This window comes from Marmota flaviventris, chromosome 9 (genome assembly GCF_047511675.1).
Source record: "Marmota flaviventris isolate mMarFla1 chromosome 9, mMarFla1.hap1, whole genome shotgun sequence".
Classification (NCBI taxonomy): domain Eukaryota; kingdom Metazoa; phylum Chordata; class Mammalia; order Rodentia; family Sciuridae; genus Marmota; species Marmota flaviventris.
In genome coordinates, this window is record NC_092506.1 from 110,453,995 (window position 1) to 110,478,644 (window position 24,650).

Here is a 24,650-nt window from a genome sequence, read left to right on the forward strand (position 1 = left end):
ATTCTACTATTACACATGACACTAAGGTAAGTGGCTAGTAGAAAAGAAACAGCTTTGACATAAAGCATATATGTAGAAATAATGCAAATTTTTTGAGCTCGACATAGGTAAAAGCATGCCAAAAGGGAAAAAAATAATAATAAAATAGGTTGATTTCTTTTTGAGATGCCATTTTCTAGTCAGTACTCTTAGTTGCTACTACAAGATGCCACACAGAGATACACATGATTCTGCAATCTGTATTTGGGGTAAAAATGGGAGTTCATAACCCACTTGAATCTAATGTATGAAATATGATATGTCAAGAGCTTTGTAATGTTTTGAACAACCAATAAAAAAAAATATTTAAAAAAAAAAAAAAAAGAATTTTCCATTCCATCAGATTCCAGTTTTCTTTTCTCCAGGTCACAGAGAAGGATGTTCTGGGCTGGGGGTTAGGTTCCCAAGAGCAATCCATGTGAAATGTTCTATGCCACCCAGAAATACAGCCTAATTTAGCAGTCCTTTTGGAAAAAAATGAAGCCTTGTTCTGGCTACTGGTGTGAATATTTCTAGATATTCACTGTTTTAGTTTAGCTCACATATGTCCTGCAAACATCAGATAGACAAGGATAATGTCCTGATTTGGGGGGAAAAAATTGAGTAAGTGACATCTTACCGAGTACATTAACCACATAAGTGACATGTTTTACGTCGCCAGATTTGTTGCCCACCACACAGGAATAGTTTCCAGAGTCTGCTGGATCAATGCTAGCAGTGGCAAGATGTGAATGTAACCTTCTCCAGTTGCTTCCCGGCACAGCATCCTGCCCATCCTTCAGCCAATACACTTGTGAGGCTGGGACCCCACTCACCACACACTCCAGGGTTACAGAGCTATGAGAAAGGACAGCTAATGCCTGTGGAAGGGTAGGGTGAAGAATGTGAAACCCATCCAAGGCAGGGCCTAGAAAAGGAAGGGAACACAAAATATTATTAGTAAGGATTCACTTCCAATCTCTTCCCTAGGAAAGCTGTGAGCATCCTCACACTGCTACTTAGTTTTCTTTATACAACAACATTCTAATTAGTAGTGAAATCATTTTTAGCTGAGGATTAAAATGAAAAGATTTTTGTGGTCCTTGAGGGCTACTTCTCAATTATACAACTCTGGAAAGGTAGAATTCTCAACAAGTCCAGAAACCACTCTTTTATGATGCTCAGACTACTGATGATACCTCAACTCAACAGCCACAATCTATGATTTTAATCATAATTTTAAAAAATTGGGTAGAAAGATCTTTTCCTCATGCCGCCCATTCAGCCACCAATGTGATGACCACTGCTATCAAGTAATATTCCTGCTTTTAGTTGTTTTTGTTTGAGCAAAGGGCAAAATTCTCCACACAAATTCACTCTGTCACACTGATCATAACTCCCCTCTAAAAAGTTGCTGTATTTTTTTAAAATATGTATGGTTTGATTCTGTTACACATTATTGCATTTACTTTTTTTGGGGGGATAAGACTTTTTATGATAAAACGAAAGAGACCTGGGGCTTGGGTTGTGGCTCAGCAGTAGAGCATTCACCTACCATGTGCGAGGCCCTGGGTTCGATCCTCAGCACCACTTTATTTTATAAAATAAAGGTAGGCGTCCAACTACAACTAAAAAATAAATATTAAAAAAGAGAGAGAGAGAGAGAGAGAGAGAGAGACCTGAAAATGAGCTCTCCTTTCCCAACTTTTTTTGAGCAATACTTTTGAGGACTCTTCCTTTGCTAGTAGCCACTGCTCTCCCAAATACTTACGACTCACAAGGAGCTTTTGGCCAATGGGTTCAACTTTTAATTCATGGGTGACAGGATTATAAACTGCACATTTGTATGATCCCTTGTCCTCTGAGGATACATTCAAAATTTGAAGATTTCCTGATGGAAGAATTATGTAATTCCCTGAAGAAGGAAAGGAATGCAGTTAGTCTTCACTCTCCGAAGACCACCACAGCGCAACTAAAACTAACAAGGGTTTGCAGTTGTGTTTAAGATTTATACAGAAGACTACCAGCAAATAAGCAACCAAGGAAAATTCATTAAATGAAAGAAAAGGAAAGTCAAGGCCAAAAATAAAGAGTTGACAGTACTGGCATAACAAAATTTAATCCATCAGAAACATTTTAACAGATGGTGAATCTGAAAGCACAAGAAGCATATTTAGGCAAAGATACCATGATCACAGCCCTGATGAACCTCTACCTTAAAAGTACTGGCCACATGGTATTTATTCATTGTCTGCCCTTCCCTTTTTTCAATAAATATATATTGAGTTAACTATTTTCTTCCAAACTCAGCAAAGGCACTCATGACACAGCAATAGAGAAAGAGCACAAAGGTCCTGCATGCAACTAGCATTGCAGTAGGGGGTGATGGGTGCAGAGAAAGGAGTACAAAATAAAAAGGAAACAAATATCGAAACAACCCATACCAGGTGTGATAATTCTACAAAGAAAATTGGAGCTGAATAAAGGGTAAAAAGGCACATTATTTTAGAGAGGACCATCTGACTGGTCTTCTCCTAGGAAGTAAAATTGGAGTAGAGACTGGAATGAACTAATGTCTTCATTTCCTCTATTTGACTTCTCAGAGTACAATGTATCTTACCTATTTTCCCAATCACAGTCCCTAGCACACAGAATGCAGTTATGTAAGGAATATTTGTTTTCTGTGTGCTATTAGCTTTTTATAAAAGGACTCACCTGTGGAATGTTTCAGCCATTTCCCCCGGATTTTATAGCGCACTTCAGCTTTAGGATTACTCTCTGGTACTCTGCAGCCAATGAAACCAGTGCTTTTTTCTTCTGCTGTAATAACATGCTTTGTTGAAGAATCAAAGTCACCAAGAACTGAAATAAATAAGTAAATAAAAGAATGAATGAATGCAAACTTGAGTTCTCTTTCCCAAAGGAAGTCTAAAATTTAGAAACATCAGCCACATGGTGTCTCGTGGTGGCTAATCCCAGTCGTGAGGTTAGTGTGAGCTTTTATCTAAAAAAGCAGCTGGGGCAGAGGCGCCTGGTTGAGGGCTGACAGCTAACTCAAGGCACCCTTTTTGCAGAAGCTGCTGCTTTTAGGGGACTATAAGAAAAACAAACTGCTCCTAAAACACCAGGGAGAACTATAAAGCATAATTATCCCCATTCTATAAAGATAAATCCTTTTCAATGCAGGCCCTCAGCAAAGCTCACTTTCCCGGTTTGTAAATGCTCACAATGCAATAAAATGGCCTCTGGGGATGACCATAGGACATCAAAAAGCAAAGCAGTATGTTGTCTCAGTTATCTGAATATACCAATTCGATCTCAATTCTTTTCAATTTAAGCTCTCTACAGACGGAGGCTGCCCGGAAAGGTTCTTTATTATCTCAGTGCACAGGGAAGTCAGCAGCCTGCCACTAAAACCCAACCCTCCAGTGTGTGTCTTGGAGCTGTCCATGGGTCACAGCTCTATAAAAACATTTACTCTTCTCAGTTATGACAAACTCACTACTCCTGGGGAATCCAGATTTGTTCTGTAAATAGGGGTGCCCTTACAAAGACGTTTTCCATTACTGGAAGCCATCACCATTTAAAAGGCAGATGGCTCAAACTTACTAAGAAAAACCACGCATTCCAGATTTTCCATAAGTTCAATACTCCACATTCCTTTCTTTACAGTCAGTTATTTTTTCCTGCTTCTTTAGACTGGTTTCAATTAAATTAATTAAAATCACCCAGTAATCAAGGCAAATAAAACAATTAGATTCAAAAAAAGATAAAGGACTGCATGAAATAAATCAGCATCAAAAAAGACAACAGCTTTGTTATTATTGATATTATTTAAGGAATCACAAAGAAATTGTTCAGAATTCACATTAGAAAACTCTCCTAACTCTGTAACTTAAAAAAAAAAAAATCATTTCCATACCATTGCTACAGATGAAGATACAAGGCTGGGCTACAGAGGGCCAAGTACATTTCCCCAAGATATTCATGTGGTGAAGTTAAAGTTGGGATAAGACTTCTACATATCCCACACCAAAGCCCATGTCCTTCCCGCTATTCAAAAATGCCAATACTAACAGTAGTTTCAAGAAAACCCATAGATAATAAACCAGACTGAACTCACCTGCAGGGGATATTGTTGCAGGGCCACTTAGAACTGCACCGATGCTATTGTTGGCAATGCACTGGTAGTAACCCGAAAGGGAGGGGTTGAGAGAAAGGATTGTCAATGTCCCCTGGTGAATCTTAATCTGTTCCATGTTTCTATCCAAATGTTTTCCATTATGCAACCATGAGATGTGAGCAGTCACGGGTTTAGCAGAACAACGTAGTACCACAGGTCTACCAAACTTCTGGACCTCAGAGAGAGGCTCAGAAATAAAATAAGGTGCCAAGTCTATGAGGGAATATTCCCCATGAGGAAAGGGGTAAACAGGAAGGGGAAGAAGGAGAGGGAAGAGCAGAGAGAAAGAAGAGCACATTAACACATGTCATATGAATCTATAACTAAGGCAACCTCTAATCTATATATGTGGCGGTTCTTGATGCTTGCAAAAAAGTTCTAGCAAAATTCTCATACAACTTTCTTTTGGAAGAAAAAAAGAGTGAGCAATGTTAGCCTAGGACTTCACAATTTAGGTAGAACAGACAAGAATGCTTATGGTACAAATCAGATATAACACCAATTGCATTAATAAGAAATAGCAAACCACTCTTAACAAAATGGCTTGTAAGAAATGGAAGTAAAAAAGCTGAAGAAGTGAAGATGATTTTCAAAATTAATAGAGTTCTCTCTAATTTTACTAATAGCATTTGACCTGTCAGAGCAAGTCACTCCACAAATAATGGCATGGCACTTCTTAACTTCTTTATTATTTTAATATAAAATATTGTTTAACTTTTTTTAAAAAAATTTTTAGTTGTAGTTGAACACAATACCTTTATTTATTAATTTATTTTTATGTGTTGCTGATGCTTGAACGCAGCGCGTTACATGTGCTAGGCAAGTGCTCTACTACTGGGCCATCACCCCAGCCCCTATGTATTAACTTTTAAGAAAACAAAGTTGGGGGAGTCACAAATGAAATACAAATTTTACTCTTTCTTGAATATAAGGCTTAACATTTTTACTTGGTGTTTGAAATAGCTTAATCTATCATACTAATTCCTTAAGGAACGTGGGTGGGGATGTGGTTTTTATACTAAAATATCAATATAGATCCTCCTCCCTACCTCCATCCCTCCCAAAACAGGAAGAGATGCATGAATATTGTATCTAATAGAATAAAATACTTAAAAGGGAAAAAAATCAACTAATTGCTGGCTCTTCTTTTATAGAATATTTAATCAGAAATGAAAATTAAATGAAGTGCCTCTCTTGGCTAAAGCTGGGGTGGCTGTTTAGCAAAACATAAACAGAAATGAAATCACTAAATCAATTTTCACTTGTACATCCAATATAGTTACACAGCAATTTTAATAAATAAATATTTTAATAAATAATAAATATTACTCAGTGAGTAGACATCACTATATTTGTACATTTTTACTATTCACCTTTATATATGTCCAAAATAGAGAAAGGAGTATAGTCCACGTATCTGACTTGGGGCTTGCATACATTTAACAATAAACACATTTAAGCTTTTCAGTAACTCAAAGAAGTAAACAATAAACTAGGCGAGATCCTAGAGGGAGTGGCACACCTGGGATTTGAACCAGGTTCTCTCACTCCAATTTGAACATTATACCATACTGATTCTAAAACTTCTCTTTGGTGGTGGGTAGTCAGTATTTATTCCTGTCATCATTACCAAATTCAGAAATTTTTAACATAACCCCTTACTGAGAAAATCATAATAGAAAATATTTGAGGGGTGGGTACTGGGGATTGAACTCAGGGTCGCTCAATCACTGAACCTTATCCCTAGCCCGTTTTATTCTTTATTTTGGACAGAGTTTCACTAAGTTGCATGGGGCCTCACTAAGTTGCTGAACCTGTCCTCAAACTTGTGATCCTCCTTCCTCAGCCTCCAAAGCCAATGGAATTACAGATGTGTGCCACCACACTGGGCTAGAAAATATATTTAAAACAATAAAAGGAACAAATGCAAGGACAAAAATGGGAAGGCCTGCTAATGCCCAAAGCACTACTAGGAGATCCTCAAATTGCTTCATTAATCAAGTTTTTAAGTCAGATAGCTGGTCAAACAAATCTTAGGAACACCTTTAGAAACTGCTATTATTGGCAAAATACTTAAGCTGAAATTTTTTTAATAGGATTAAAATGAGGAAAGACTTCAGCTCAAACCCCACCATTCTTGTCTTACCTGAACTCACAGAAGAACACAGAATCAAAAGAATAACATACAGCAGTGTCCATAAGGGTCCAAGATCTGGATGCATGGCGTCTGATTCCAGAAGTAGGCAGGAAGACTGTGGAGAACACCCAGGCCTTGGCTCACTAGAAAGCATTCAAAAAGGAAAAAAAAAAAAATCTAAGCCACAAAAATCAATGAAATCTTTCATCTGAACAACCAGAGTTGTGAGCATGATGACTGCCTTCTACTTGAAAAGTTCTGTAGTGAGTATGTCAAATCCCAGGCACTTAATGACCCACGCCTTCCCAGTTCACAAACATATCCCTAGATACTAAATTAGTTAAGTTTTGCTCATTCTTCCAAGGTACTAGAACACCTTTTATTACAGAGAACTAGTCATTCTGAATAAGATTTTCTATTTTTACACATGCTTTTCATTTTTACATCTCACAAGCATCTAAACTCAACACAAACAACATGTATTCCTCCTTTACATTCCCCCAAATAGTGACAGAAATAACAAAGCCATAGCTAACACTTACACTGAGTTACCATACGCCAATCCCATTTCAGTGCTTCTAATACACTAATTTAATCTTCACAAGAACTCTATGACATAGTTCCTACTGGTTTTCTTCCCTTTTTCAGATGGAGACTCAGGCTCATGGACTCTTCAGAGGGAATACCAAGTACAGACCTGTGTTGGGACTTAACTTGGCACTCTGTGTTGAGAGTAGAATGAGCCAGGAAGAAAGAAGTAAGAGATGAAAGCAGAGAGGAGGGCCAGGCAAGATCCTACCCAATCTTGAAGATCTTGATAAAGATTTGAGGACTTATTGTAAATGTATTAGCAAGCCCTTAGAGAACTGAAAGAAGCAAAGGGATATGATCTCATTTATGTTTTAAAAAGATCACCAGCTGGTTGGAACCTGGCACAGTGGTGTGTGCCTGTAATCCCAGAGACTTAGGAACCTGAGGCAGGAGGATCATGAATTCAAAACCAGCCTCAGTAAAAGTGAGATGCTAAGCAACTCAGTGAGACCCTGTCTCTAAATTATATTAAATACAAAATAGGGCTGATATGTAGCTCAGTGGTCAAGTGCCCCTGAGTTCAATCCCCAGTACCAAAAGAAAAAAAAAAAAAAAAAGATCGCCAGCTGGTGGAGAATACAAGGAAATGTATACAGGCATGAAGAGAAAGAGCAATCAAGAGACCCTGAAATTCCACAGGAGACAGATAAGGGCACTGAGGGTTAGACCAGAGTCATCAACTATGCCAGTGGTGAAAAGCAAGTGAATTCAGAATGTTGTTCCAAAGGGCAGAACCAACAATACTTGCTGAGGCAAGGATATGAAGTGTGAGATAAAGAGATGTGTCAAGGACAACTCTCAGATTAGGTGTGAGAGAATAATAGTAGCCCTGTTTACTGAACTAGGGAAGACTAGAGAGTGGGAGACAAAGTGAAGTGGAGGAGAGCCAGCATTCCTGTTTGGCCAAGGTAAGTTTGAGATATCTACTAGATGTCAAAGTACCACTGTCAGATCAACAGGTACACCAATGAGCACGGAGTTGTGGGGGAAAATCAGATCTGAAAATGCAGATTTTAGATGTACGGAAGTTGTGGAAGATGAGCTCTAAAGGAAACATGATTAGAGGATAAAGGAGATACCATGTAAGAGTCTCGGGATACTCCAACCTTTAGAGACTGCATAGAGAAGGAAGAAGTAATAGAGACGGAACAGATATTGTCAATAAAATGGGAAGAAATCCAGGAGAATGTTGTGATCAGGGAGAAAAATTACAACATTTCTATAAGAGAGTGGTCATCTATCTCAAACATATATGAGAACCAAAACAAGGTGAGATTCCAGGGGAAAGGCATGATGAGCATCACAGGTGATATCATCAAGAGCAGTTTTGCACAGATCGAAGTCTGAGGGTGGGGTCTGGACAGAATGGGAAGAGAGGAAATGTATAGAGCAGGCAGGGACAGCTCTACAAGGGCTTTGTATGCCAGATGGCAGAAAAACAGGGAGAAAGGCTAGCAATGGAAAGCAATCAGGGGAAGGTTTTTGAATACAGAAATAGTATCGCACATTTAGCAAAACTTTAAAAAGTTTCAATAAGCCCCACACTGGCTAGAATATGGGGACAAATAGCTATCATATACTGTTTGTGGCAATAAAATCTGTAAGTTCTTTCTGGAGGCAATTGGGCAACGTCTATCAAAATCATTTATCTATGCAACAAATGTTTACAGAATATTTATTGTATGTCACACACTATCTCAGGAGCTGAGGATAGATAGAACCATTTTTACCTCATAAATAAAAATAATTAATACCAACAAAATTTATACCTTATGTGTTAGTGGGAAAAAATGGACAAGAAGAGAATAGATAAAATTAGTTAAATTAACAATGTCCATGCATCCTCCAAATATGGCTAATTCTTTCTCCTTTTTTGAAGGCAAGAATGACATCATACTCAATATGTAAAATTCTAATGCCTAGAATAAAGTAAGCACCCCATAAATAAAATGTTTCTTAAAATGGAGGGAATACCTTAACATAATGTAATTCCCACATGAACTTTAAAGAGTAGTATATAATGAAAACTATCATCTCATCTGGATTTAGCATACTTAGCTATATTTTTTATTTCTATATTCATTTATTTATCTATATAAATTTTGAACCAAATCAGCAAAAGTACATTAAATACCTACTATGTATATGCCAGGCACTATGCTAGACTAGATTATTGTGTCTGCAAATTCAATTCCATGCTACTGCTTGGCCAGAGATGGACACAGAACCTATGACTATGGAAAACAACAAAATGCAATGGCTATGCCACATTGATGACATTTTAGAAATGAGATTTTTACATGCATATTCACTTATGCAAAGGTTTTCATCTTAACCATGGATAATTCTGAGTAATAATGCAAAGCAAGGCACCTCAGGCTTTTAGTAACTGAAACAGTACCTCCCAGAATCTGTTAAGCTTCTCTATGCCAGGTATTTCAAAATCTAAAAGCTGCAAACTCAAGTTTATCTAGGCCACTGATAGGAGGTCATGGACTGCCCTTCAATTGCTTTCATGTTGACCACTTTTAAAAAGTGGAAAAGGACATATCAACACCACTCATCGGCAGAAGGGTCCAGCTGTGTGAAAACTTTCTGGTTTATTTGAACTCTCACTTGGTTCAAGGGAAGAACTGACATGCCACTGGTAGGCAGTCAAGGCAAAGTAAACATTCAAATAACTTGTTAACAGGAGACACTCTCCTGGAAGAATGTGGACAGGAGGGTTAATTCTTTCTTTTGCCAAATCTTTCTTCAACTATTTATTTACTAAAAGGCAGTGAAACAAATTTCAGAGTCAACCTTAATCCTGGCACATGACCTATTTCATAGCTGTCCTTTGAAGTTCCACAGTTCATTACTGCTACCTAAATATGATCACACAGGAATCTCCTTTATTAAGTCTCTCTCTCTACTGGGTTACTCTTAATATGTTCTCAATTGCTTTGGGAAGTTGGAAATAAAACAAAAGATGTTTATTAAATATTTGCTGACTTGGCTTTCTTTATCCATAGCAAGCTTGCTCAGTTTGTTAGAACTGTAACAAGAGAACAAAAAGTTGGATTCTGTTGTTACACAGGTCAGGTAGCTTGAAATTATATTTAATAGCTACCAACAGAATCTCAGATACACCACCAATAAACATCACTAATTACACAGGTGATAAAAGTACAAAACAGAGTAGATCCATTAGCATTATTGAAAAATCACTCAATACCATCTCATTTTCTAGAGTACTATCTTTTTCAAAGGAGGAAATGCTTAATGAGCTATGTGACTAGTAAGTTATTAAGAAAACCAAAAATACATATACATATAATGTTCCCTGAACTCTCTGGCAAATGAACATTTTTGACAAAGTCTACCACAAATAAACAAAACTCCTGCCATCTTACATACAGGTCAGTGGCCTTAACATATATATATCATCTCTCTCACCATAAAAATTGACCTTGAGGACAAATCAGCCCTCCTTTCCTTAGCCCAGTTGCTATCCCACCTTCTCTTACTCTCTTTTCTGATAGAGAAATTGTGACCAGTAGAGAAAAGGCCTCTGGGAAGAGTCCACCAGGCAACTCCACTTTTACAACACCTACTGAAAGTTGTTTGACCTCTGTCCTAGCATTCAGGCATTTAAATGTTTTCATGTGAAAATTTTAAGACACAATTATGACTTAAATCATATTAGATAGAGTAGAAGTCTGACTGAAATCATACTGTCAATAGAACTTTTTTTTATTTTTTTATTAGTTGCTCAAAACATTACAATGATCTTGACATATCATACATTTGATTCAAATGGGGTACGTAATCTTATTTTTTCAGAACTGTTTTTTTAAAAGCACTCAGTGTTGGTGTTAATATAATGCCTATTATCTTAAATAAGCCATTCAAGGTTTTCTTCCACATATGTGACAGTGTATATGTTACTACAAATACTCACTGATCAAAAAAACAAAACAAACAAACAAAAACCCCTTATACATTCAGCACAGTGTGGAAAATACATAAAGATATGAAAAGGAAAGTAAACATGACCATCCTACCTGCAGAAAACAAAACAATATTTTGATGTGCTTCTAATTCTTTTCATGTATGTGTACATTTGTGTAAGATCACAACATATGTGACATCTTAAACCCTTTTAATAATGATCATTTTTCCTTATTAAAATCTTTCATGAACATTATTTGTAACATTTGCAGATACTCTATTGAATAGATGTATTTGTGTGTATATATGCACCTTTTTTGCTTTTTCACTATTACGGATAATGCTGTAATGCCTATTGTTCATAAATCTTGAGCCTCTCTTTTAATTATCTCCTTTGGATTGATTTTTAGAAATGGAATTACCGGGTCAAGGAGTACAAACTTTTTGAAGACTTTTAATACACAGCATCAAGTTGTTTTCCAAAAGGAAGGCACCAGTATATAACCGTATCCCCATTAATCCCCAGCAAGCCATCAGCACATGAAGGAAATCCCTCCATCAGCACATGGTGTAGATCCTCCCATTGCGGTAAGTGAAATGTGGATATAAAACATGACTTTAAGCAATCAATTAAAATACTTCATAGAGCATGAGGCAACTTCACTAATCTATTAGGGATTTTTCTACCAATGTTTTAAACTTACATAAATGTAACCGCAAAAAGAAAGAAACGCTACAGGCCATATTTATCAAACCTCTTCAATCTCTAACTTTCCAATGACAAAAAAACACCATGGACAGAAAAAAAAAAAAAAAGTCTCTGCTTTTTACGCAAAATCCATTGCAAAGTAGGATAAGGAGTTACTCACTGTTGTTATGCCATGTGGTTTTAATTTATAACATGTATTTCTCTAAAAATAAATTTGTATGCAAAAATTGCTGACAATTTATGGGAAAATCTGCTGGCATTCAAAAAATAAATTGCCATTCATTTCAAAACCGTATTCTCTCTTCCCTACTGATTCTCTTATCCATGTAGTATATATAGAGAGACTTCTATTTACTTAACTTTTAGAGGTAATGAAATAATTCAAGGGGTTGGATTTTAAATTGCGTTGAATTCCTATGTGAAGAACAGAACTGTTAAAGCTCATCTAACTCACTAGCCTTAGAAGGAACTGTCATGACGATAAGAAAGTCCTTCTATCTCCTTATCTTCAGATCAAATTAGTGGCCAACATGATTCCATCTTTCCTACTGCAGTTCTGATGTGTCTCAGAAAATGATTAGTAGTCACTTTGCTCCCAGGAAAGCCCATGGTAGTCCAGTCTTTCAGGAAAAAGATTATAGGGTACCAAAACAAAACAAAACAAAAATGGAGCAGCTAAATATTAAACCCACAGATCAGAACAGGACAATTTTTTCCTCCATGCTACAGAAATGTTTGGAGGGCTCCCCAATCCTGTCTGGCAGAGTGCTGCTCCTTGAATCCTGAGGTTACTAAGAAGAGCTGGCATACCCTAAATTACAGAGCTTTATGCCTCTCCATCCCATGTATGTAGAAGTTGTTGTGTGTAACAAACCATATTTTATATGCTATCTCAGGTTTAGGAGCATTTCTGCTGGCAAAGGGAAGCAAAAGGTATGCCTCGTCTTAGAATAAGAAAGGAAATACTTCCCTAAAGTTTACTTAACTTATTGTTCAGGTTGTGAACTTACTGCTTTTATAACCCCTCTTCAACATGCTGCCAGAATAATCCTTTGGGAAAAGTCTTTCCTGAATTTTTAGATTTGATTACTTTGTTTTTGAAGCATCGCCTTTGCTTTCCTAAGAACAATCAAGGCTGTCTTTCTGAATTTCTCCTCCTCCTCCTTTTTCTTCCCTCCACGTTTAGGGAATAACTTTGGTAAATCTGTGAACAAAAACTTGGCTACTTGGATCAGTGTAGTTATTCGAAATAGGAAATTCTTTATTCTGCATGAAACATGGTGATTTCTTTCTTTTCAGAAAAGGAGTGATTCCTATTTTCAAACCATCTATTTTAAAACATGCTATTTATCAACTGTTGAGGAAAAATGAGTTTTCTGCTGTAACTAAAATATGTCTACTTAAAAATTTCTTGATTATGTGCAATCAAGATTAACTCAGCACAGTTTCAGTTAGAGAAACTGAATACACTTTTTTTTTTTTTTTTAACACATGGAACTACCTGAACCTTCCTCACATGCGACTTTCAGCCTGGAAATTTTAAGTAATTTAGCTAAGAAGTTAACATTATTTCCTACTCAAACTTCTCAAGGACCCCTATTCTTTTAAAGGAGTAGTCTTTCAATCAATTCATTCAAGACCTAGAACATCTACTCCGGTAAAATCCTGTGAGGGGTATAAAGATGAGGGAGGAATAATTTCTGAAGGTTACTAAGAAGAGCTCAAGGAAATTGCAGCTCAAATGAAAAAAACAAGTGGCAGGGGAGTGCATGAACATGATTAACTCCGGAATAAAGAAAAATGCTTTAAGTCCAGTGAAAGAGTACAAAGTATTAAAAGATTTCAAAGCAGAAGAATTCACCTTTGTTGCAATTTTTTTTTTTTTTTTTTTTTGGTATGGGGGATTGAAACCAGGGGTGCTTAACTATTCAGCATCAGCTCCAGACCTTTTTATTTTTTGAGACATGGTCTCACTAAGTTGCTTAGGGCCTCGCTAAGCTGCTGAGGCTATCCTCAAACTTGCAATCCTCCTGCCTCAGCCTCCTGAGCCTCTGGGACTACAAGAATGCACCACTGCTTCCAGATCAATGCAACAAATTCTAGGTGCATGCCTACTATATGTCACACACAATGCAATCCTGGGAACCCTGAACAAATGAGACACTGCGTGGGGTTTAGCATCAGGGGAAAGAAAGTAACAAGCACAGACAGAATTACAGTCCAGATTTAGGGTACATGGCAACTATTCAGATAGCAACATTTTACCACAGAGGCTGTTGAAAAGTGATTCCCCTGTTTGGATGGCTTCTTTTCATTCAGTATAACAACTTTTCAATAAGAAACTAAAGAAAAACACTCTAGAGAGTGGTACTTTGATATTACAGCTTCAGGCAAAGATACACTCATCACTTTATATGACACCATGGTTTTTATAGTCAGGAAGCATCATGTAGAAAAAATTTGACTACATGCCACATTTGGATGGCCCCAAAAGAGGGAGCTTTGTGGACAGATGCCAAATAAAAGGAAGGACAGGGAGAATTTTTTCCTAGTCTTCTGACTATGGTGGTCCACAGGTCATGAAATACTCTCACGTTTCACTTTTATTGTGCTATAAGGTGTTTTTCTCTATTGTAACTTTAAGTGAAGTCTGAAAGTGAGACAGTTGAGTGCCTTAAAAAGATTTCCTATCTAAAACTTTGTCTTGACTCTCCACCCCCTTGGAAGAATCTACTTACCATCCCCTCTTCATAGCCACTGTCCTTAGTCTTCTCTTCCTCCTTTGACAAGTATAATTAACTTAGTGCACTTTATTTAAGAACAAAGATTTTTGAGGGTTTTTTTTTTTTGGGGGGGGGGGGGCAATAACCAGGGATTAAACTCAGGGGTACTCAACCACTGAGCCACAACTCCAGCCCAACTTTGTATTTTATTAGAGACAGGGTCTCACTGAGTTGCTTAGCACCTTGCTTTTACTGAGTCTGGCTCTGAACTCAAAATCCTCCTGTCTCAGCCTCCCCTCCCTGTGAAAACTGGCTATCTTGGATTGGGATAGTACATATCATGATTTTTTTCCAGCAAATCAATGAACACGGTAAAGCACTTGCCTAGAATTCATAAGATCCTGGGTTGGATCTCCAGCACCAAAAACAAACAAACAAAAATCAACATACATCATTTTCATTAAGAGGCAGAGCTATTAGGAAATAAAGGTTTTCAGGGATTAAAGCAGTTAAGTGAGTGAGGGAGGGGTGAGCCACAGAATAAAGCAAGTACAGATGCTATAGGAAAAATGGAAGACTCACCCAACCTGTATCTGGGGTTAAAGACTTCTTAAGGAAGTCTTATGATGAGGTGAAATCAGATGAATAAATTTGGGAGATGGGTGCAGGGAAGGAGTAAGACAAATAGAAAAGAGAGATTCTAAGCAAAAGAAACAGTGTGTTTGTAGCATCAGGGGTACAGAAAGCAAGGAAGTATGGGCTGGAAAAAAAGAGCAAGAACAAGAGGTAAGACTACAGGTGGGTAGAAACTAGAGCATAAAGAACAACATAAATCATTTTAAGGTGTGCAGTTTTACCTGAAAGAGAAAGAAAAGCTTTTTGGCAGGCAAGAACATGCTCAGACGTGTACCTTTGAAAAACCATCTTCACTGCAATGTAGAGAATGGCTGAAGATAAGTTAGAAGACTCTTGTGAGAGGGACCAGAAACCTGGACTAAAGGAATGTCAAGGATAAATTCAAAAGATTTTTTTTTCTAATTCAAGACATGGACATATAAATGGACAGAATTTAGATACTGAATGATTTGGACTGGGAAAGAGCACCCCACTTAGACACGATTGGAATGCATTCACCTCTCCATTTTTTTGTTTCCTCTCTGCTTTGACTATAAGGAATTGAGGCTGCTATTCAGATTTCTGACTTGGACCAGTGAGTGAGTGGATGATATCCATTTACTAAGACAAGGAACACATGAGGAGCAGCGGGGTCATTCATGGTTGCTGTGTGTAGAGTGTCAGAGGGGACGGCGCTTGTACCTGAAGGTGTGGAGAGATCTGGAAGGCCAGCAGAAAGACACTCGAAGATCTCAACAAATTTGGATGATAGATGGAAATTTTGGGGAACAACAGCAACCAAACATATCTGCTGACCTAAATGGAGGAGGAAGGCTCAAGCTGAATCCTAAAAAATCACCATATTTAAAGGAATAGGAACTACTTATTCAAAATTAGCCACACTATCAATACTATTGGTGAAAAATTTTAAGAACAAAAAGGAAAAGACAAAAACTGTTAATGCAGGGATGGGATCAAACATAGAAATGTCAATGGATTTCACACTGATATGCCTTTCAAAGGTACTGTGGTCTAGGGTAATCAGACATGTTCCCAAACCGTTCACTCCGTAGTGATGACTAGACTTTGATCAGTGACAGACTTCATGCTGTCCACATGGGGTCTCCTAAAATGAGAGTAACAGCTGGCACACATCCTTCATTGATTTTACAGAAGGGTGGAGGGCAAGGAAAAAAGAAGCAAAGAAAAGTGCTAACGTTACTTGCAGGAAATAAACTATCTAAAAGCATGTGATTCTCTGGGGGTCATGCAGGTTCTATTAAAAACTAAAGAATCCCTTAAAGCACTCATGTGAAATTGACAATGATGCATTCATTGACCTGCCACACAGCTCTGAGTCAGTAGGAGGAATATATAAATCTTATAAAGGAGAGCTGCAGAATACCAAAACCGAGGTCCACCCTCAATAGCTGATAAGGAGTCTTTTCTTGTGAGGAAAGCTCTCTTTATTTGAAATGCAGACAGTATCTATTTTATGAACACTTATTCATGACCATGCCATCCTTCAGATCAATTTATTTTTAAAAAGTTGGCACCTACAGACTTTACAGCCCTTCCCCCACTTCTTCCTGAGTCTCAGTAGAGTCAGCCAAGCATACAAACTATCTGCTCCCTGCAAATGCATTTCCTTTCACTGTGGACCACCAAAAGTAGAAGGGGAAAATGGAAGTGACTCGGAGTTATGGCACCAAAAAGGCCAAATGAGCAAAGAAATAATCAACTCCACATGAGCCACTTCAGCACCAACACAATGAAAAGGGCCTACGACTAACCCCAGGAAAGGTCATGAGGATCAAGGGTCACAGTAGAAAAAGGCAACAGCGAGGGGCTGGCAGCTGCAAACCTGAATCAATGTGGTACTAATTACACCCAAAGAGAGGGCCTGTGAGCTGAGCTAGGTTCTACTCACAATATCTGGGTGTTTTTTAAAGAGGGCAAGTCAAGTTTTCTGTTCCACTCTTTCTAACAGACTATTTCTCCTTGCCTCTAGAGCACACACAAAAAAAACAAAACAAACAAAAAAAAAAAACCAGAGTTGTGGAGATAATAATTCTAGCATCCAGTGAATTATATAGGAGCCTTACAAATATTTAAAAACAGAGCTGCATACAGATGGTTAAAATGCTAAAATGTCTTAGCATTTGAGAGAGATTATTGAAAAGATAAAATACAGTAAAGTGCAAGGGGATTACTTGGCAAGTAAGTAGGGAGTCAATACTTGCTGCAAATGCAACATTCAGTGGATATTCAAGTTTGTTGCTGGCACTGACTTCTGGTAAAAAATAACAGAGTTATGGTAACCACAAAACAAATGCTAAAAGCAAAATTTTTAAGTTTGCTAAGAACTAGCTAAACTTGAGCAGACTTTTCAAAGATGCCATCAGACACTTGACTCCAACCTTTTTGATGAGGAGGAATTTGGAAGCGTTTGAAAAAGAGTTGTATATACATGTTAGGTAACATAATTAATACAGTTGTTTAAAAGTCCAGTGCTCTGCTTAGACCAAATGATGCACTGGAACAACAACATAAGTAGAGGGTTTTCCCTGGCAGTTACAAAAGACTCACCCTCATGGAATTTAGTTTAGTTTAGATTTCATTTTAATAACAAAGGGGGAAAAGCCCCAATATGAAACTAATGTCCATGAAATACATTCTAATATATACAGTCAAGCATTTAAAAAAGAGCAAACAAGAAAAAAATTGAAATTATTGAAAAAAGTATTTTTGCTATAAATAAACTTGAATCAATGCCAGTTTAATACTAGATCCCTGTAACAGTAACTTATGTAACCTAGCTTCCTAGAGATCTGGAACATTCAGATAGTAGTTTCCAGGTAACCTATTCCATCCTTAAAGTTAGAAAAAATAACTGAAGAAGGCTAGATTTCTCAAGAACCTTCACCTTGCTCAAATTGATGATGGGAATTAGGTCAGAAACAGCTTTATCTAATCTGTCACACTATCATGGAAGAGTGGCTGTGCATTGATAATGGGACTCTCCAGGCACATTCAAAAGTTGACATACAAGTCAATCGCAGATTACTATGTAGTCAGTACATACTTGGCACAAATTGATAGGTTCAAACATAAGTAAAAACACACAATGACCTATACAAGAAACTCACACCCCAGAAAAACCTAAAATCAGTGATACGCAGTTAAAACCAAAGTAACAATCAGGACACAATGTCCTCTTGAAAAAAGATGAAGATAGAAAAACAAGTCAATTAAGATCACAATATCTTTGTAAACACACAGCACAATACAGCATGAAGAGCCTGAGAAGTTGTCTTTGGCATTAGGTCCTGCCTGTCTACCAGAAATGAAGCAAAGTTTGCTAGAACAACTCCATTAGGCTGAGCCTGTATCAAGCAGCAGCCACTGCACTGTAACATTACACTGGGCAATAGCAAATTAGACGGTCAAAAGAAATAACTTGAGCACACTGAGATAGAAATGTGCACATATACACCTATGAAACACATGCACTGGAAAAACCATAGCAGCATACAGACCAACCTGGAAGACAGATAACTTATTCCAATGATGCATCTTGGAGCAAAATTTTTTTGAAAAAAAAAATCCTTTGTTAACTATTTTCAGTACTAATGTATAAACCAAGTATAAAAATCATTCTCATTATGATTATACTTGATTTTTAATTCTATATAGTGTTAGCCCCAACATAATGACCCAATTTATTCACTAATGGATGTGTGTGTGTGTGTGTGTGTGTGTGTGTGTGTGTGTACTGTGGTTTTTTTGTACTGGGCATTGAACACAGTGGTGCTTAACAACTGAGCCACACACTCCCAGACCTTTTTTTAAATATGTTATTAGAGACAGGGCCTCACTGAGTTGCTAAGTGCCTTGCTAAGTTGCTGAGACTGGCTTTGAACTCATGATTCTTCTGCCTCAGCCTCCTGAGCCGCTAGGATTACAGGCATGTGTCACTGCGCCCAGCTTCATTAATAGTTATATTTTTTTAATAAAAAAATTTAAAAATGTACCATAAACAATAAATGCTAAAAGAACACCAAATTTCTTGGCAAAATAACAGCAATGTGAGACTAAATACAGAGTTTTCCAAGGTAACTGACTTCTTTAATGACACAATTTTGAAAGTTTTTATATTCCACTACACTCGTATTTCATACTTACACAATTATAGTCATGGTCTACAATTATAAGATACACCTTTACATGTTGATATATGTAAATATCCTTGTAGGTTCTGACTCTTCTTGGAAAGATTTGCCTTTGTTGACTTCCACACACAATATGAGGATTTTCTGTTTTGGTTCATTTTTAGGAGTTTAAAAAAAAAAAAATTACAACCTTATCCATCAGATGGCTAATGTGAGTCTGAGAATTTTAACAAAGCTGAGGGTTGGCTCCTGAGCTTTTCCTGAGATTTCTTCATTCAACCCACTTTCTAAGGACTAGTATGAGAAGGAGGTTGCAATCTGCAACCTAAAACCACAAAAATGTATGGAGAGCTCTTTCCATTTTCTGCTGCTATAACAGAATACAAGAGACTAGCTAACTTACGAAGAACAGACTTATTTGTCTCAAAGTTATGGGGGCTAGAAAGTCCAAGACCATGGTACTGGCATCTCACAAGAACCTTTGTGCTGTATCATCCCATGTTAGCAGGGCAAGAGAGCATAAAACAAGAGATCAACCTTGCTTTTATCAGGAATTCAGGCCCACCATAACTAACCCACTCCCATGAAGACAATATTAATTTATTCCTGAGGGTAAAGCATTCATGGACTAGTCACCTGTCAAAAGTCCCATCTCTCTACATTGTTGTACTAGGGATTTGTGTCCCCCAAAGTTCCCAGCACATGAACTTTGGGTGATACATTCAAGCCATATTCAAGGTACTTGGGGAAAAATGATGGGAGAGGGGTAGATAAAGTAGAATAATGAAATAGAAACCTTGCCCTCATTTCCTAAAATCCTAAATCTCTGACATCTTTAACTCTTGTTAACGCTAAGAATTATGAACCTTTTGTTACAAAAAAAAAAAAATCAAAAGGAAGAGCATCTCGTTTTTAAAAATAATTTACTTAAAATCAAATTATTAGTTAGATCTAAATCGATAATTTCTTTTCCTCAAGAATGTTACTCAGAACATTAACTAACCCACCATGGCATAATCTGTCTCTAAGGGGAAAAAAAATCCCCACAATTTTTTTCAGTTTTAGAATTCTATGACAAACATTTTACAACTGCTATGTTTAAAATAAAAAGAAAAGAAAAAAAAAAACTTTAAAAGTTTGGGTATAGCTCTTACACTATAGTTTTGCCTCATCTTTGGCAGACTCCTAAAACTGCACTAATGAAAGAAGAAAAGAGAGGAAACAGCAAAGGTATCCCAAAACAACAAAACTTCAGCTCTAAAAAAAGTTCAGGCTGGCACGGTGGAGCATGCCTATAATCCCAGCGACTCTGAGGCTGAGACAGGAGAATTGCATGTTCAAAGTCAGCCTCAACAAAAGCAAGGCACTAAGCAACTCAGTGAGACCCTGTAGCTAAATACAATATAAAATAGGGCTGGAGATGTGGCTCAGTGGTCAAGTAGCCCTGAGTTCAATCCCAGGTACCAAAAAAAAACCCCAAAAAAGTTCAGCCCTTCGGTGTTTAAGTGAGAAAGACTGTATGTGCTGACTTAAAAAAGTAGTAGGAGATGTGAAGTTAACAGTTCTACTGGAATCACTTGGAAAGGCAGTTCCTACACTTTATATTCAGGCAAAAAAAAAAAAAAAAACAGGAGGAATTTATCTAGTAAATTTTCTTGCTTTGTGCAAGTGACATCCACCAATTTACAATCAAACTATCAGTGAGGTATTCACAGAATTCTGGAACACTGTCAGAAATGCACATACAATGGAAAATGGGTATTCTCATTAAGATTCAGCACTTATCTTTTAAAAGAATTATTGCTGACAAACAAATCACATAACCAATTTGAAAACTACTTAGATGGAAAAGGGGAGGTTGGATTTGAATAGTGAACACTACATAAATGAATGGAAATACGGAGAATCTCATTAATAGGTATCATACATGCTAATAAAAATTTTAATAAATTATTTTCAAAATTGACGGAAAAAGAAAGAGAGAGAGAATAAAGGAGAAGAGAGAGAGAGAGAGAGAGAGAGAGAGAGAGAGAACTTAGGTATCAAGCTTTCCAAGAATATATGTTTTAAAACATTGCATCACTCCACATAATCATCTTTTTCTCTTCCTGGCTTCCTTGCCAACCTAAGTAAGCACCTTCAGAGGAAAGGCCCAGATGGCAGGTGTGGGTGTTCCAAAACATCAGATATTATTTTGTTTATCTGAATTACAATCTTTGTTTAAACAGCCTTGGGGTACAAATAAAACATACTACTAATTAAAATAACCAGCAGCAGTACTAATAAAACATCTAAAAAGCACTTTTATGGAGAGGCTTTTAGTCCTCCTGACCTCAGGACTTGGAACAATAATGTGCCCTTAAAGTGAAGTGGGTAGTCCCCTTTCTGCTAGAGAAAAATTTAAAAATTAAGTCTGTGGCCAGAGAAAGAACCACACTAGAAACTGAGGTATCATAAATACTTGGGCATAAATCTTATACATGAGAGAGAGCAAAGAAGCCATAACCTAATATAGACAATTGTATGTTCATGACTCACTAAATTTAAACTACTATAATGGCTGAACAACTTTGGGGTGTTAATAATGAAAAGATTATAAAACAAAACACCTGGGTGCTGATGGGGGCAGTGTAGATCATTACAGCAAACTTTCCTAGCTCAAGCAAGGCCCTGAGTTCAATTCCATGCATCACCCAAAAAAAATTTTTTTTTAATTAACTTTGAGCTGGGGCTGGGGCTCAGTGATAGAGCGCTTGCCTAGCATGTGTGAGGCAATGGGTTCGATTCTCAGCACCACATACAAATAAGTAAAATAAAGGTCCATCAACAACTAAAAAATATTTTTTTAAAAAATTAACTTTTAAAAAACCACCTGTAAGTACTATGTAAGATTACCAAAACTCTGCCAAGCAAGAATATTATAATTTTTTACAAATTCAGAACTGCCATCTATATCAATATTTCATGAGACCAAAGCTAAGCAAGAAATCATTTCAGAATAAATTTAGCTTTAGGAAACAATCACTGTGTCTTTTGGTTGGCTGTTACTCATTTTACTCCATATACACATAAAATCTTCCTAAAATCATGCCGTTTTGAAGATCAGTGTTAACAACTAATCTAAAAAGACTTATGTTTTCACTATCTTAAATCAGTAGGATTATGTTACAGCAGCTCAATACTACACATCTCATTATAAAACAGGCTAAGTCACAAGTCCCTTAAGATATCCCATGGCTTTTCATCTTCAATGTCATCAACTAATATAATCTCCCCAAAGCAGCATTATCAGTGTCCTCAATAGCAACATGTCTCTGCCACTCAAGAGAACCCATTTGCACCAGAGTCCCAACTCTTATCTGCATTATTCTCTTTCCCATCAAAATAGACCAAATTTTTAGACCTTGCAGGGAAGCTGGTATTTGAAAGGCAGGAAGTTTGTCAGATCCAATCCAATATTTGATTCAAAAAAGTCTCCATCACCCCCTTGCTCTTTCTGCACATTGCCCTAACAATTCAAGTTTTAAGTGCCTTCTTCAGTAATGGCCTTGATTTTTGTTTTAATTTGATCTCCCACGTGTAAAACCCTAGCCAACAGGGGGTCATGAAGGGAAAGTGTAGAATTTGATTTCACTGACTCACTATACTGTAAAAAATGAATCAGGCAAGATTATTTTCCAGATCACATAAATGTAATTTTCTTTGGAAGTAGCGGGTATGGGAAACATCTGCACCTTCCACTCCACTGTGTGAACCCAAACTGCTCTAAAACAATGTGTGATTAACCACTATTTCTGTTTCATGAAGGCGGAGACTGTGCTCATTTTATTCATCACTGTACATCCAATACCTGGGAAGTATCTTACACTAAATTACTGCTTCATAAATTTTGATATATGAATAAACATATACTGCAAGAAACCCAACAATGTTTTCTGGGAATTATGAAGTTACTTAATAAACTATGGATATGTTTAAAACATTCTGGCAAGTCAACACAGAAATGATAAAAATGGTCTAATGCTATTAAACAGTTTTTAAGAGAATCAACATTAATGTTTTACAACCTGATCATAGAGTTTACTTGTTTTGCCATGGAAGACCCACATTTTCTTATGTACTTATTTTTAATGCTAATTTTTAATTACTTATTTTTATGCCATTTTGAAAAACCAATAGGCAACAGCTACATGATGTATAATTTAAAATAGGTACTGAAGTGAAGATGACCAAAAAAGAGTACGATGCAGTATTACCAAAAAGCTACAGGTAAAAGTGAAAACAGAATAAATAATGCATGTTATTAAAAGGTCCCCTTAAGCCTAAGGGAAAAAAGATTCAATAAACAACACAGGAGGCACTATTACTTTGTTCTCAGTAGTCATCAAATAGTCATCATTCGTTGTGATTTTTTTAAAATTATTATTATATGTGCATATTAATTGTACAAAATAATGGGATTCATTGTGACAATTTCATACATGTACATAGTGTACTTTCATCATGACCTTAGAGGCTCCAAAGGTTCCTAAGGATTGTAGCCAAAACAAATACATTAGACTGTCTTCATATATTTCTGACAGAGATCAGCATATAGACTGAAATATCAGGATTTTATTTGTTTCCTGCAAAATGATATGAACTTACATATGTTCAAAATCATGTAATAGCAAAATTGGTTAAATCAAAATTCTATAGCATAATTAAGCTAGTTTTTGCTATGGAAGATAAATAGGAAGATACCTCTCAAGGAAGAATTTTAAAAACACTTCGGAAACTAATGAATATATGTAAATGTTTTTTGATGTCTGGATCCCTTGGGAAACTTGGAAAATTTAAATAAACAAAGATTTTTAAAAGGTTAAAAAAAAAACACTTCAGAAGTATTAGACAAATTAACCAGGTCACACCACAAACAGTTTTATTAATCTTCTTAAAGTTTTCAAAGATCCAGTTGAATTTTGGATATAAATTAGTGGTACTAGTAGTGGTAAGGATCCATTAATGTAGTGAATAAAAAGTACAGTCCTAAGGAAAACTAACATTTTTATACATGCGTGTCTGTGTGTGTGTATACACACACATACGTTTTTATATATACATACATATATACATATTTATCTTACTATTCCTTATGAGATTAATTATGACAAAAAATAATAGCAGCAACATAGGTACTATTGCCATTTTATAAATGAGATAGCCAAACTGCAGAAAGCTCCAATATCCTTCCTAGGAGTTGATAGCTAATAAACACAGGGAGACAATCACCCTGGATGACCCCAGGCATAAACTTTCCCCATTAAAACACACCTTGAAAAGTGTCTGCTCTTAGCCTACTTACTTCAGTGTGAATCCACAGCCACTCAAGGATTCACAATACTAGGTTTTAGTTCTTTTTCTCTATTCAAATCTGAAGGTGGATTTTTGTTAGTATAAAATTTCTGCACTATTGATGAATTACTGTGGTCATGTGATCTGGAATACTCTGATCAGCCAAAGGCATACCACAAGACGTTAGTGGCCATTTGTGTATTTGGAGCTCCAATGACATGTGAAGGTCAGATGA

At 36.7% G+C, this 24,650-nt stretch overlaps 1 protein-coding gene across 3 annotated transcripts in view; it reads right to left on the reverse strand.

Annotated features, from left to right (window-relative positions):
• Cdon (cell adhesion associated, oncogene regulated) overlaps positions 1-24,650 on the reverse strand; it is a 96,193-nt gene that overhangs the window by 54,743 nt on the left and 16,800 nt on the right. For all 3 annotated transcript variants that reach the window (XM_071616845.1, XM_027945526.2, XM_071616846.1), the window contains exons 2-6: positions 6,348-6,481; positions 4,142-4,414; positions 2,734-2,880; positions 1,790-1,933; positions 659-946 (exon numbers count right to left, since the gene is read on the reverse strand). In XM_071616845.1, coding sequence (XP_071472946.1) covers positions 659-946; positions 1,790-1,933; positions 2,734-2,880; positions 4,142-4,414; positions 6,348-6,423 — 928 coding nt within the window. In that variant the 5' untranslated portion in view covers positions 6,424-6,481. The remainder of the gene's footprint in view (positions 1-658; positions 947-1,789; positions 1,934-2,733; positions 2,881-4,141; positions 4,415-6,347; positions 6,482-24,650) is intronic.